Source organism: Apostichopus japonicus, chromosome 18 (genome assembly GCF_037975245.1).
Source record: "Apostichopus japonicus isolate 1M-3 chromosome 18, ASM3797524v1, whole genome shotgun sequence".
NCBI classification, from domain to species: Eukaryota; Metazoa; Echinodermata; class Holothuroidea; order Aspidochirotida; family Stichopodidae; genus Apostichopus; species Apostichopus japonicus.
In genome coordinates, this window is record NC_092578.1 from 9710664 (window position 1) to 9726020 (window position 15357).

The window sequence follows — 15357 nt, forward strand, 5'->3', positions numbered from 1 at the left end:
TGTCCACTTGTTGTTTTACAAGTGATAAATATCCCCCAAAAAACTGGGTTTTTTTAACTTTACACAAACAGCAGGCTACCAAATGAAGATGATCAGCTCTATTCTTCCTTTTAATGCATTTTAAGGACAGGTTCTTTTTGAGGCCAAAATATAAAAGTCTTATGTAGTTTACTGAAGTTTCCCCCCACCCCCCCCCCCTTCCATAGCCTCTAAGGAGCTCTGTGAATTAGTCTTAGTAGTCCAGCCAATTCATTTAATGTTTAGTTGGTCTATTTCAAAACGAAAAGAAACACCAGTGAAAGTGATGGAGTGTTAGCTCAGTGGTTAATGCCGGTGCCTTCTAATCATAAGGTCCCCACTTCGAGTCACTCCAAGATTAATGTATGTCCCCCAGTTAGAGAGTTGTTGACAATTGACAATTCATAATCATGGACGTTAAACATGAATCTAAGAGACTGAATTCGGTCAGCTTGTGGCTTTGATTAGCCAATGAGGCCTCTTCGCGAGTTCCTGCTTGCAGGAGGATCTAAATTACATACATACATACATACCAATGAAAGTGATATTAAATTACAACCTTTGCTGATAGCAGTAATTGTGATGGCTGTAGATATATAAAAGATAATTGTTCCTACAGATATCCTATATACCTACAGTAGGTATGAAGTCTACCCAACATCAAAACTGAGCAGTAATGTTGAGAAATAAGAATTGCTTTCTCATTTCTTCTTGCTGTATGCATCATGTCAGATATTTACTTAAAACTGAGTGCGTTGTAGAGATTTAGAGAGAGGGGGAAAAAAACTTGTGCAACCACTATAAAAACATATTACGAGGATGTGGCGTTCCTCTTAACGATGCAGAAACTTTGTAGAAATCTATTTATTTCTCCTATTGGACAATCTATATTTATTAATTCGAAAATATTCATAATTACTAGGTGTATTATCAAGTTCACTGTTGTATAGTCACTCTTAGCACAACCAGGAATGTTCCTACATTACTCATGCACCTCACTCCCACCCCCCCCTCACCCCTCCCTCTTTTCTTATGTTTAAAAAATCTCCAGAACCAGAGGACTATCATTAAACCGTAAGGATACGGTTATCTAATGAATGCTACCATTATAGTGCATCGAGATGTTTTTAATGTTTTTTGCGCTTTATAAGCACTGTATATTATTATTATTACAGGCTGATGCCAATTCACAAATCATTGGGAGATAACATATTGGATTCCGTAGCTACCCTGTCCTAATTTTCATCAAATTTTTGCTGATAAAGAGCTTGCTAACCCTTCCTTTATCCCTTCAAATGTAACAGTAATGTTTCATCAACTGGGAACAGCAACATTTTACCTATTATATCATGCAGCCTGCTATCATATCACTCCTCCACAACTTGCACAGCAGTGTTTTCAAACAAGACAAAGAACAAACCATTCATTATGTCATGATTGAGGTGTAGTGGTGCTAGGAAGGGGTCGGATGGAGAGGGGGTAAATGTGAATTTTTTCCAAACTGGGGGGGCAGGTAAAATTCCTCACAGTGTGACTCTCAGCAGCATTCAGCATGCACTGTAAACTTAACTGTACTGTTCCAACGGTCTCAAGGAGGGATCCACCTTGTTGAATGGATTACATGGAGGCACCAGAGTTATCATCTTGGACATCTGTGAGGTTCTCTTATGTGGTGACCCCTCTGGAAGAAGTGGGAAATACCTGAAAAACAAGAAATGGCATAAGTAATATATAAGAAATGCACATAGTCATTTTCAGTTGGAATGCCCTGATGACATTGTTTTCTCTGTTGTTACCAGAAACTTCTCTTTTATCACAACTTGTAAAAACTATGTTCAGAATGTAGAAAGAATGAAATGCAGATAATTTACATTCAATGTTTACACTTTTTATAACAAGTTCATACTTGTTACAAGATACTCAATAACCACAAATTTAAGTTACCAACCTCTTCTCAGGAGATAATTCTGGGCAGATATTGAAAAACAACCAGCTGGAATAATTTTTAGATCAGGCCGGAACTGGAGCTGGATAATTTTCATTACCTTGCCAGAAGGTCGGACCAGATATCCAGTGCATCCCTAATCAGAGCAATTTTCTGTCTGACATTGAAATGACCGTAAAAGAGAATGAAATTTGGGACCATTCATGCTACTGCTCACATTCATTTCATCATTTCATCGTCACTGAGCTGATGATACCTTGCAACTATTACTTGATTATGCAAAGCAGCCAAAGTTGAAATCACCTTTATCACCTACATTAGTCATACAAACATGACTAATATGTGAGAGAGCATAAAACAATAATGTCAAACATAGTCAAACTAACACAGTTAGCACTCACCTATGGGTCCTGGCTGTTGTCTGTGGTGCTGGTACTGGTACATTAACATTGGCAGGAAGGTTGCTCTCGACTTGGGTGCATCCAGTGTAACCAGGTATGTTTGGACGACTGAAAGAAAAAAGAGGAATGGTTCCTTGTAGAAATATTTCATCACAAGTTTTCAAGAAAGTTATGTGATCTCACAACTTGACACAAGCTCTTCTTTTGTCAGCCAATCAAACTTAAAAAAGGTGACAAAATAGTCTGTCAAATTATGATACTTTAACATCAGGCTCTTTCAATTTGATGACAAAATTTTGGTTCCATGTAAAAGCAGGTGTGCAAACATACTCAGACCAGTGTACTTGCAATCGAACCTATAGTTAGCACCAGGGGCGGCGATTTGTTTCAAATATTGGGGGGACGTACATGTCCCCCCTCCCCGTCCCCCCATGATTGCCGTCCATGGTTAGCGACATCACTTGACATTTGCAAATATTTGGTCAAATTGATGATTTGACCAGAAACCATCACCAGCAAGGTCAACAGTCATTTATGAAGATCAGTAGTGCACTTGCAATCAAACAAACACTCATGAGCATTATTTAAAGCTGATTTATACCTGCAGAATATGCAGGTATATTTCAACCAGAAACCATCATTATCATCAAGGTCAGTATTAGTTTTATGAAGACCAGTACTGTAGTTGCCATCAAACCTAGTCAGTTCCATAATTTGGTACTTGCTATTCTTGCAGAAACTGCAGATAACATCAGTAATTGCCATTTGAATCAGACCTCATCCGTCCCATCACTTGATGCTTGCTAAACCTGCATAATATGCAGGTATATTTTGATCAGAAACCATCATCATCACTGTCAATAGTCATTAATGAGGTTCAATTACCATCAAACCTAGTCAGTGCCATGATTACAATGCTTGCTAAGTATCTTTCAAAATGTGATTGCTACAGTATTAATCAAAGTATGACAACATTTTAATTGAATGCCACTTAATTAATACTTAAAATCCATAACAGTTTTGCAGTCAGTATACTTAGGTTTCACTAGTATTCAATCAAATACAATAACCTCAAGCGAACCCATGACGAGAATTAGCCCAATCCCCATAAACCATAGATCGCATTTTTCAGCTCTCTTGACCTCAACTTACTGTAACTTTATCTCTCCTGCAAACTGACTGGGATCAGTGACTTTGGAAGAGTTGATTTGTTCACACCCTTGCCATGTCTGCCCATCAGTTTGCCAGAAATACTTAAGAGTAAGAGATTGCTATTGTTTGATACTACCGTATAATTACACATACACACATGTATAGGGCATAGAATCATCTCAATTATAGCTATTAATCTGCTGCAGATTTTAGTTACACATATTTTGAAGAGATGAGATTGTGGAGGTTCTAGATACTCTTTTAGGATTTTAGGACTAAGTTTTACTCTTTTAGGACTAAGTTTAGGATTTCTTATAAAGATTTTTGATATGAATTCTTTTCTCCTTCCCAAACATATTTTTTAACTATTGCGGAAGTTTGATAGATTTGCACCATACAAGTCTATAAAACTTTCGCATTATCAATATTTTTGTTACATTATTATTGTGACCGTATAGCATGCAGACGAATATGTGCACTGCACTAAAATTTATAGTGATTTGGCTACTAGCTGTGTGATGAGTTGCGTTATAGATGGATAGGGAGGTCAACTAAGGTGCCAAAAGATGGGACTCATCACTCAGCTAACCAACTGGAAGAAACCTGACGTTCGGCACAAACGGAATTTTTTTGGGGGGAGGGGGGGATGCAACCTATAGCTAATGGACACTTTTGTGGCATGCAAAATTCTCTTCAATATTCAATGCAGTTGCCATTAATGCAAGGCATAGTTTCAGCTTCAATTCATAAAGCAAACTTAAATTATCTTTCAGAATTTATTCCGCAATTTTTAACAATATATTTTCACCATTTGAATATTTATCGCCCAATGAAGATGAAGGAGCAAGAAATTGATCCATTTGGTTCTCAACACGTTGTTGCCCAGACAAAGTCTCATATATGATTACTAATAGTGTGCAATATGCAAATTTCATCCCTAGAAACTCTTGTAATTTTATTATGTTACTTTTAATGAAACAAGACTAGTATATCTAGTAAATGCCCCCCTAATGGGGTCTTTAGTATCGGACAGCTTAGAAAAACATTTTCACAATCTGCTGTAAAAGCTTCTTTTATACACTCACTGTGCAGTGTCCGTATATTTTGGGATGCTGGTACGCAGAACAGTAGAGGGTAGAAATATTCTCTGTGGATGATCTCGCTCGCCAATTCCACCGACAAATCCATCGTAGCAGGGAATCTGATCATTTCTTCTGTTAACACTACAACTACAAAGTAAGGAAAGATATTCAAAGATAATAGAAATCACAGATGGAAACAAGGTTTTACGATTTTGCTTGACTTACAAACATAACTGTCAGAAAATGAACAATCGCAAACTGTGAATTTATAAACAATTTGAAAAGATTACAAGAAATATTTGAATATAATGGAGTGTTAGCTCAGTGGCTAACGCCGGTGCCTTCCAATCATAAAGTCCCCAGTTCGAGTCACTCCAAGATTAATGTATGTCGTCCAGTTACAGAGTTGTTGACAATTCATAATCATGGACGTTAAATATGAATGTAACACACTGACTTCGGTCAGCTTGCGGCTTTGATAAGCCAATGAAGCTTCTTCGTGAGTTCCTGCTTGCAGGAGGATCTAAAATACATATATGATAATCCAGAATTCAGAGAATTAACCACACAATTACAAAGTTTGTTTTTAACCAACTGAGCCATCCAGATCTTGGTTGGTGACGAGCCATATATAACCATTTCTTTGCAAATAAGTATGTACTTCAGGAATGGGAGAGGTGATCCTGAGGAGTTTATTCATTTCATGAAAACTTACATAATCTACTCATTACCACATTAGGAGTATATTAAATCAGGATGTAAAGAAAATTTAATATAAACTGAGAGTTGGTTAGCTCCACTGGTAGTGCACAGGACCTCTTCAAGTCCATGGTATGAGTCCCCTTCTAGACAAAAACTTTTCATTATTTTGCTGTCATGGCTCAAACAACAAAATATACATATAAATTAGCCATGTATCTGACATCATTTGACAAAGACTTTGATTTGTATAAACTTACAAAGCTATTGGACCTGTAATATGGAAACCATCTCTTGGTTGAAAAGAATCCCAGGACCTTCCAAGGCTCTGGAAAAAAACAATAACAAACAATATAAATCAGTTTATGGATATAGGTTAATTGGCTTACTCTATGATCTAGACTGATTCCTTGTACTAGTTATGGGATATTTAATATTAAAGATCTGGCAAGTACTAAATTGCTCTTGTTGTCAGACTGTTTGATAATCACCAGGCATGTACAGTATATCATGTCACATTAAGAGACAGGTTCCCTGCACAGATCTGTATACTGCTTCGATTCATACTGCTTGAAGAACATCCATCAGCACAACAGAATAGTTTTATAGTTGTTGCGCTTTACATATAAATTTTATTTATTATTATTATTATCTCTAATGGCTGGTTAAACACGGTCTACAGTGTGTGACAACATGTTTGCTTGCTTCAAGTTCTCACTTGATAAGTAACATGCTCAGTGATGTCTTGTATGAATTGAATGAAACCTTCACCAGGATGCATATAAGAGTCTGCTTCTCAAATTACATGTCAAAAGAATAAACAATACTTGTGTAAACAAACACTCACCTGCCAATAATGGGCTCTTGGATCGTAACGTTTGTTGTCTGTATATCGATGAGAGACTGGATCTGCTTGCCTCTCTAGTGTCGTTGCTGGAGGTAACACTTTTGGCGGTAATTTCATGTCCCAGTCAATGTCTTCATAAGACCTTAACAAGAAGGAAAACAAGCCATAGCAACTAAGAGGTGAACACAACTATAGTAAGCTGCATGTGATCAGATATAATACAATTAAATATAATAATATAACACATAGTAAAGCAAAACTCTAGATATTTCAATTCAAATCTGGAGCAGTTAAAGTACATGCATAAATTTAGGCAGAATTTTGCAAACAAAACATAAGGGAAATTATGCAGGTAAACTATCTATAGTTACTTTCGTTTACAAGGTTCTTACACCGTTATAATATATTAAAGACAAATTAGTTAATGTTAATTTCTATTGTTTTATGAATTCTCCCAACTCAGTGAAAAATGTTCTTTTTAGGTATTAAAGTAACTAACAATACACCCATTGTGGACATACATCACAATCTGTCCTTGATATATAGCTCACTAATAATCATGTTTTTTTTTTTTAAATGAATTCACAAGAGGTCTTTTGTCTTCCTTTTGATTTTTGTATTGTGTGTTTGCTAGTTTGATTCAGCCACTTTCATTCATGAGCCTCTGATGTTGCTTATAGCAATAAAAGATACGAATGGTTCTTAATGGTGTAAGATTTGTATCAATATTTTAAACTTAATTGTTTGCCTACATTCACCCTTATACTAAAAGGACTTACATGGCATGAAACTAAAAGTTATATGCAAAATTCAAATCATGTTGTTCTCAATTTAATTTTAAAACAATAGTTTTGAACCAGCTGCCCTTAGAAGACCAAGAGATCTATGTAAAAGAGCAATGTTCCATATTGAAGTGTAAAGGCCCGGTCACACTACAGCGATATTTTATCGGAATATGGTCCGATTTTTCCGATTTTAGGCTGAAGAGTGAGGTTTGTGGTAGTGAATGTAATGAATGTAGTGGAATATTCGAATACCTACTCCAAATCTGAGGGGTTCTGGAACGGACTACATTATGAAGTGACGTCACATCGAAAAACGATAAAAATCGGAAGAGAAATCGGATAGCTATCTGATTAAAGGGAACGGAGTCAATATCAAAAGTTAGGAGAGGGCTATTCCACATCGGAATGGCTCAACAGATAGCAAATCAGGTCCTTTATCACTGTGGCTAGAAGACCCGAACGAAAAACTGGCTGTTTCGATTCCTCCGGGAAAATCGGATAGTATTCCGATAAACTAGAGCACCAATGGTGCAGAAGCTCATACCTTTTTGAGCTCAAAAATGTAGGGTCCACAAAACTTTATTGCCCTACCATATTTCAGGCCATTTTTCAGATTCCACCAATTTTGGGCCCATGAGGCCAAACATATTAGGTTCTAAGACAAATTTATACCCCTAGCTCAAAACTGCAATAACCCCCCCCCCCCCCCTACTCTGTTAGCAGAATCCTGGCCACACCACTGGCTATAATTCCTATTTTCCCCCTTCAAATCCTATTTTACCCACTCTCTCAAACAATACCACTGACCTACCCTATTAAACTTTCTCCCCTCTACCTGAGCAGACATAACTTGTTCACAAGCACACCTTCCCAAAATTTTGGCTGGCTGCCTACATACCTCAGGCTCAAAGACTTCTAAGAATCGGCAAGTGCTGATTGGCTATAGGGCTCTCATGCTTACAGTTCAACAGTTAATAACAACTCCCAATCCTGCTTTAATTCCACTAACAGCCTCTGCAGAGCTTAACCACAAATGTAAACAAGCACTGCAGAGACTGGGAGACAAATTAAAGGAGCTTTGGCAAAAAGGTGAAGGCTCAGATTTTTTTAAACAATGGGGATTAATTGTAATTAATTAACTTTTGACCAAAAATTATTAGGCATCACCTTATTCATACACAATCTAACTATCATCAGTTCAACTTTGAATATGATCCATCAAAATCTTGAGGAGATTTAGATATTTGAAAATATTACAAAGAATGACCCCCGATGACCCCCTAAATGACATTTGACCTCAATTTTCCGAACACCCCTCGTAACCCTTATCCCCAGGAACGTTGTGACCAAGTTTCATTATAACTGGCCATACACTGTACGAACGGAAGCAATTTGAAAATATAGGGCCGCGGCCCGGGCCACAAAAGACCCCTAGCTGATCTTTGATCTCAAATTCATGAACACCCTGAAGGTAAAACTTCCATAGTACTATCGTGACAAACCCTCAACATTGTACCATGGAATCTGTAGGAGAAGAAGCATTTTGCGTATTTCCACAAAATGGCCCATTACGGCCCACAAGTGACTTTTGACCCCAAATTTCGGACCATCTCTGATGGCCCTATACCCAATGGTCCTTGTGTCCAAGTTTCATGAAATTCCATTACACACTGTACGAGTGGGAGCGGTTTTACCAATTGTTGACGGATAGAGTGATAGAATGATAGAGTGATAGACGCCGCACTGTAACAATAGCTCACACCAGCATGCTGGTATGAGCTAAAAATCGGTATAGTGTGACCGGGCCTTAACTGCTATCCTAGTGATGTAGTGTTGATCCCTACCTTTGCGTAGATGACGTGTAAACATAACGTAGAGCTGCTTTCTCTTTCCAGTCTGGAACCTTGTCGATTGCCTGTACAATAGATCAGAAGAATTGGAATCACAGATAGAAAATGTACAGTGGTAACTAGTACTGTATTACAGTATTACTAACCACTTTCAATAATGAAGGAAGATTGCTGAAAAGCCATACCTTTTATGATAAACAACATCCTCTGTCTAAAAAAATACAATATTGCATAAATTTGCAGAGCATATCAGTTGTCATTGAATAGGTTTTAATTCTAAGGTCAAGCCCAACCCCAACTCATATATGTACTGTGGAGTATATATATAGAATAAAGTCAGAAGTTACATGATTTTTAAACCCTTCAAAATGCTCTGTTCAAAGAAGTGATCATTGTGTTATAATGGAATTGAATTACTAGTTTTATACCTTCATATAATTCCAAATAAAAAGTAATAAATTTAGATATATTTTACAAGAGAATTTATCCTACATTAGCAACAATCTTCTAATTCTTTCAAAACACTTGACCAACTTTTTAACAAAGTGAATGAAAATGACTGGCCCATTATCATAGGTAGGAAAGGTGGGTTAGTAGAAGTATAAAGGGCGTGTAGAAGTATTTTAAGTAGTCTAGAGTAAAGATTGTCAGAGAAAAGAAGAACCATAGACTTCATCATGATGGTTTAATAACCTACAGTACTTATCGTTTAATTATCATCTTTATTTATCATTGACATGTACAGTACTCTTTCTTGATGAAATAAAAATGCAGAAAAGATAATATTGCCTCAAGAATTTCAGCATTTGCTCCAATTTATTAAATCTTATGTGAATTTATTGAATGAAACGTATAAAAAGGGTGTGATCATACTATGTACAATACTTACATCAGCTGTACCTTTCACTTGTCGAGACTCTAGTCTTTGATTTAACTTCCCTCTTTCATGTTTCACAACTCGAGGATCTTGTTGGCTTGTCCAGCCTACCAAAGAGAGAAAAAAAAATTCATCACTGCGAGCCTATGCACATTATTCAAGATTAAGATATTATCTTACGAAAAGAGACCTAGAATTAGCAACTTGGGAAAACAGTGAAATGTGTAAACAATGTATGATGGATGTATCTTGGTACATCTGATAGCTAAATTTCATGTTCAATTATAATTTGCTTAAGGTTTTTTTACTTGAACATTCTTTTGCAAGACTACCACATTACAAATTATAATCCTAACCTACCTCCAAGTTTTGCTCGTAGTAGAGCATCACTTATTAGACGGCTGTTCCAGGTACCTAGCTCATTGGACATGGTCGTTTTTTCAAGTTGTGGATCTGGAAGTGAAGCTGGTAGTGATGAAGAAAGAAGTCTAGGCCTAGCATTCTGTGTCAGAGGTGACCCATTTAAGCGACCTATATATCCTCTTTCTCTGTGTTCCAATGTTGTGATTGGTCGTGGGTTGTATGGTGTTACAATATTTGGAGTACTATCAGCCTGCTGTAGATTTGGAATCATTTTCACCCCTGTGTTCCTATCTACATCTCCACCAACTGACACCAAACCAGAAGTCGGATCAATGATGGGCACGTTGTCTCTACCTGGAGCTAAAGTATCACCATTGTACTTAACAAAGCCTCTATTTTGAGGATCCTGAAAGCTATCGACATCAAATCTTCCTCTGCTCTTTGGTAGTTTCATTTGCCTTTGCCTGTAATTTGTAAGTAACTCTTGAACTTTATTTGGTCCTGCGTTGGTATCTGGTAAGAAGTGAAGCCTAAGATCCCCAGTGGGTCTTGGTCGCATCTGCGAAGTTTCTGTCATTTTGAAAGGTATTCAATTTCGCCTAACACTAACAGTTGCACAACAGGACATTGGCTATATCTACAAAATATTTAGCTGTGTTAGATGGCCAAGGTGGATACGGCGATGATATGTTACCAACTCGCTAGGTTACTGGCCAATGCTTAACTTCCGTCGACACAAGCCCAACGTTAGGCTAAGTTAAACATAAAGTAAGGCTTGATCATTGATGGCTACGGAAGCTAAGTGCAGAAAGTTTGACGAAACAGGTATGGCACTCGGCTAAGACTAGAGTTAGCATTAACTTGCAGATGATATATCCACTGAGTTTGGTCGGTCCGTAGCTTAACGTCACTTTAGAACTAAGGGTAAAGTTATTCAGGAAGGCGGTTGATCGTCGTAACGAAGGCGGAGTGACCGACTACAGTTGTTCATGCATGCAGGACGACCATACCAAAACATCCAAACAGCTGGTGCCGGTGATGTCTGTTGCTTAGGAACTGTTACCAAAACATCTCAATGAACGCCGAACGGGTATAAACTCAACCATTCATTCTCGAACCCGGAACTTCCACAAGATACCTATACTATTCGAACTAAGCCATTATTGGTTATATAAGGGGTAATGCATAAGAGCATGGAGACTTTAATCTGATTTTAGAACTACCTGATCTAAATTCACGATGGATTATGCATAATTACACCATACAGTACTGTAACATACAGTAACATACAGTTGCTTCACGAGAAGAGTTTGCTTATTGAAAACAAAAGAAATACTCTGGTAGACCTAACTAAGTTGTTGATATGCTAAGTGGCCCGCTTCAGATGAATCATTAAAATGTCTACACTCAGCAGGTAAAACAACACTCTGATACGGGGTGTTTTCTCGAAAGTTTGGTGAAACTCTGAATTCAGCTTATGTTGCAAACTAAGTGAAGAATTCAATTCCATAAAATTTAAGGAAAACTGAGAAAAAAAACTGATAAAGGAAATTAAAAAAGATCCTGCTAGGATCGAAACGTCAGTCCCTCTTTTCTTTTTACACATTCTTTTCCAAATCGGTGTTTTAGTACTTGGCGCCACCAAATTCTCCTGAGGCTTGATAAATGTGACACTGATACATGATTTTCTGTCGTCTTTTTATTTTGTGAGGGCGTTATTCAGTTTTAGACTAGATAATTTAAATGATATTTTTCTTTATCTGAGGAAATTCAATGAAAGCAGAAGATGCAAGAGCGGATGCTATATGGATTGTGTTTTGGTCTTCAACCAGTGGCGTCGTGCCCATTGGGGCCCGGGGGGCACAGGCCCCCCCCCCAATTTTGTCAAAGGTGTCATAAAATTTTGTCATAATTTTTAAAAAAAAAGAGTTTTTAAAATCGAAAAGTAGACTAAATAGTCAATTGCTCTTTGATGGTCGTTGCGGATTTTCCAAACGTCGCTCATGCCTACCAGCTAATTCTCACCCTGCCAGTCACTTCCTGCTCATGCGAGCGCAGCTTTTCGGCGTTAAAGTTTGTGAAGAATTCGTTGCGGACGAGCATGTCCCAAGCACGCCTGAGTGACCTGATGGTGCTGGCCACGCACCCCGACCGCGCGGAAGCGTGCAAGCAGACTGCCATTGACTCATTTTGGAATCTAACTCAGCGACGTTGAATGAAAACAGTGTCAGCAACTGAATTTCTTGTAGGGCCTACGAGAAATGGGGCTTCTGTTGACTGCTTGGTCAATGGTGGTTAATTGTTGATATTCAGTCAATCGAAACAGTTAAATAATTACTGGTTGAACCAAATGAACCAAATGTGCCATCAACGCTGCCATCGTTGAACAATATTATATACGTAGTCCCAGAGTAAGTGCAACCCGTCACCTTTGCCAAAGTCAGTCAATTTTCCATGAAAAAAATGGCAATTTTTTTTAATTGTTTTCTAATCCTGTAACACAGTTCGGAAAGCTAAGATAAATGTAATGAACAGAGATTATGGGACTCCATGTGAACTTCTTCTTAAGTAATGCAATCAGTTCGCTAAAAGGTCCACCAGGATAAATTTTCCTCATGATCTGATAGGTAGTTTCGAAAAAAATGAATAATAATAATCATTTCAAATACAGTCACAATTAACCTGGAAAATAATCACTTCGTTATCGCACGTTTTACCTTAGGTTTCGCTACTTTCGCTTTTTCTGCCCATGTTTTCAAACGGCATAGCTTTTTCTTCACCCAGTCACCACATCGCACGGGCATGGGCGGCGATCATGGATCAGCCAACACAAAAATGTTTCGATTTCTTAAATTTTGGGCGCTTCTGGGAGACGAGGAATTGGTAAACTGAGGAATAAATGGCGATCACTTCCTTCGAAAATATTTCCCAAAATAAAAAATTGCCGGACATTTTTATCAATTTTAGGGGTGTTGCTTACTGCCATAAGGCACGGGAAGTGCCGTTTCCTGCAATCTGAGGGGTCTGCCAGACGAAAAATTTCCTTGTACGCTGCGCGCCAACCTGTGGTGGCGCTCCGCTTAGATTGTCATCACCTGCTCACGCCCCCCCCCCCCCCCCCAAAAAAAAAATTCGCACGACGCCCCCAACCAGATCGTAGTTCCATCAGAGCTCGTCACTGTGGCACATTAAGGCTAGGCAGGCGTTCCGCGAGATGATTTATCTTGACTTCACTAAGTTGTCGGTGATCGGGAGCTTGAGTAGCTATAGGCTAATAAGTTTCAAAGAACGATTTATTCTGACTGAAAATAAATCAGTCAGTCTATACTTTTTATATACAATTAAAATACCGGTTCATTTAATACAAATCGGGCTTAGCCTTCTCAGTTAATTGCGCAATTAGGATCCACACTGAATCCAAGTGTACGTGATCCTATAATTATAGGCCTACCTGTTTACCTTTTTCTATTTAAACTCAGAATTAGACCTTAGACAAGGATTGGACCCGGGTAGAATTTAGGGCAGACAAATCTGTCTGGGGTCCACTTACTAATAACGGATGACTTTATTAGCCAGACCGTGGCGCAGCCCCACCCCCACCCCTCCCTTTTGCTGAGCCACCATCATGTGTATACAAAATAACGAATTACACGAAAAACATCACGGCTCACCGCCATTAAATTACTTGTGTCCTTCAAACTCAGAATTTCTAAGTAAAGTTTACCTTTAGTGCACAATGTTCTGATACGTCAAAGTCCAGGGGAAAGTTTATTGCTAGTTATATTTTTTAACCTGATTTCGGGGTTCAATATATTCTGGTTAAAAAGTATACCCACATGAATTATTGGGATACCCCAGTATTTAAGCCTAACCGGGCCTTACCTAAATATTAAAAATTGTTTTATCAATCCTTATAATGAAACTTAACCGTTTTATTATCTTCTCAATAACAACAGGTCACCCTTGGCTGCTGGGTACGTAACACAATACAGGGAGCTGCACGGAACGGTTTCAGTAAAAGAGCTGGGAAACTCAATCAAGTTATGTCATGGACTTAACCGTTCAGAACAATAAGTGCGACCCAGTAGTGTATAGCTAGGTTTTTAGTGGCCCGGTTCAAGACTGAGGGCTAGGGCCTTTCACCCTTACTTCATCTAAATTGCACTTGATAAAAACTCCTACATGCAAATATATGAAAACGATAAAAATACAAAATCACATTGAGCTCGGGAATAAATTTCGTGCGCATTTCCAGTGGACTTTCTGCATCTCTCCCTCTTTTCTTTCTTTTTTTTTGTTGTTATATTATATATATTCTTTTGTGTGCATGGAAGCAAGTGTTTCACTAATTTAGCGCATATTTCATTCACAGAAATTTTCAGATATGTTTGAATTACAGGTCAATAGCTGGAAACGGTATTCAAACTGAAGGCCTACGAGAATTGACATAAGTTCGTATAGTTAATTATACAGCCCAAACCTTTGCATTATAGTTTAAGTTTCTGTTCCGCCTCAACAAATTGCCGTTCTCGTCGTAACTCATATTACCTTTTCGAATAGCTATGTTTACTCCTGAGATTAACTTTCTCCTCTCGTTATTTGGTTCTATATAATTATCATCTTAAAGCTCAAAACTTAAGAGTTCAAGAGCGGCAGCTCTGGCATGCGTATATACGGTGGCCCAGAAACGACATTGAAAGAAGAAAGAAATAGATTGCTCTTCAAAATGATTTGTCACCAATTACAAAATAAATTCATGCATGGTAATGACATCCCCCTACCTATTTCCGTTATAGTCATCGATATCTGATTGGCCGAAACTTTTGTCACCATATTAAAGGTTAGATCTAAATAACCTTAGAGTAATTCGAGGTCGTGAGAAGGTACAAACCCCAATTAACTGGTGCCGTGGATTGCATGGATGACTTTGGTTTATTTAAAAGTCCACCCAACCCTACCTCCATGCTATTTCACGCTACCACCACTACTGCCCACTCCACCTCCATCCAAAAAAGAAATAGTAGATGGCATTCTACATCTAAGCAGGCTCAGTTTGTTAAATATTAGTCTTGGCCAAGTCGTTTGTAATACTCTTTTTCTCGCCTGCAAACTGTACATGCCTCAGAGTCCGTTTCTGCCTACCACGAATGTGCTTGCCCACTGTATTTTAGAAAATGAGGAAATTGCGGGCGCACTATAAGCATACACCACAGAGCTAACACAGAGAAGCTTTCGGCTGGCTTATACTGAAGCAGTTGCCTATAGTATACTAGGGTCTTAACAAGACTAGTTAAATATCAGCGCATTGGCCCATTTACTGATGTTTTCTCGATCTTTA

General features: G+C 38.1%; 1 protein-coding gene across 1 annotated transcript; it reads right to left on the bottom strand.

Annotated features, from left to right (window-relative positions):
- Window positions 1-220: 220 nt before the first annotated feature.
- LOC139958904 (protein SPMIP7-like) lies at window positions 221-11116 on the bottom strand. The gene is made up of 8 exons (XM_071956339.1): window positions 10017-11116; window positions 9669-9763; window positions 8774-8844; window positions 6145-6286; window positions 5558-5625; window positions 4602-4745; window positions 2365-2472; window positions 221-1719 (listed from the first exon to the last, which is right to left on the bottom strand). Exons 1-8 carry the CDS (start codon window positions 10594-10596, stop codon window positions 1584-1586), a joined length of 1344 nt encoding a protein of 447 aa, XP_071812440.1. The 5' UTR covers window positions 10597-11116; the 3' UTR covers window positions 221-1583.
- Between the last annotated feature and the right edge of the window lie 4241 nt (window positions 11117-15357).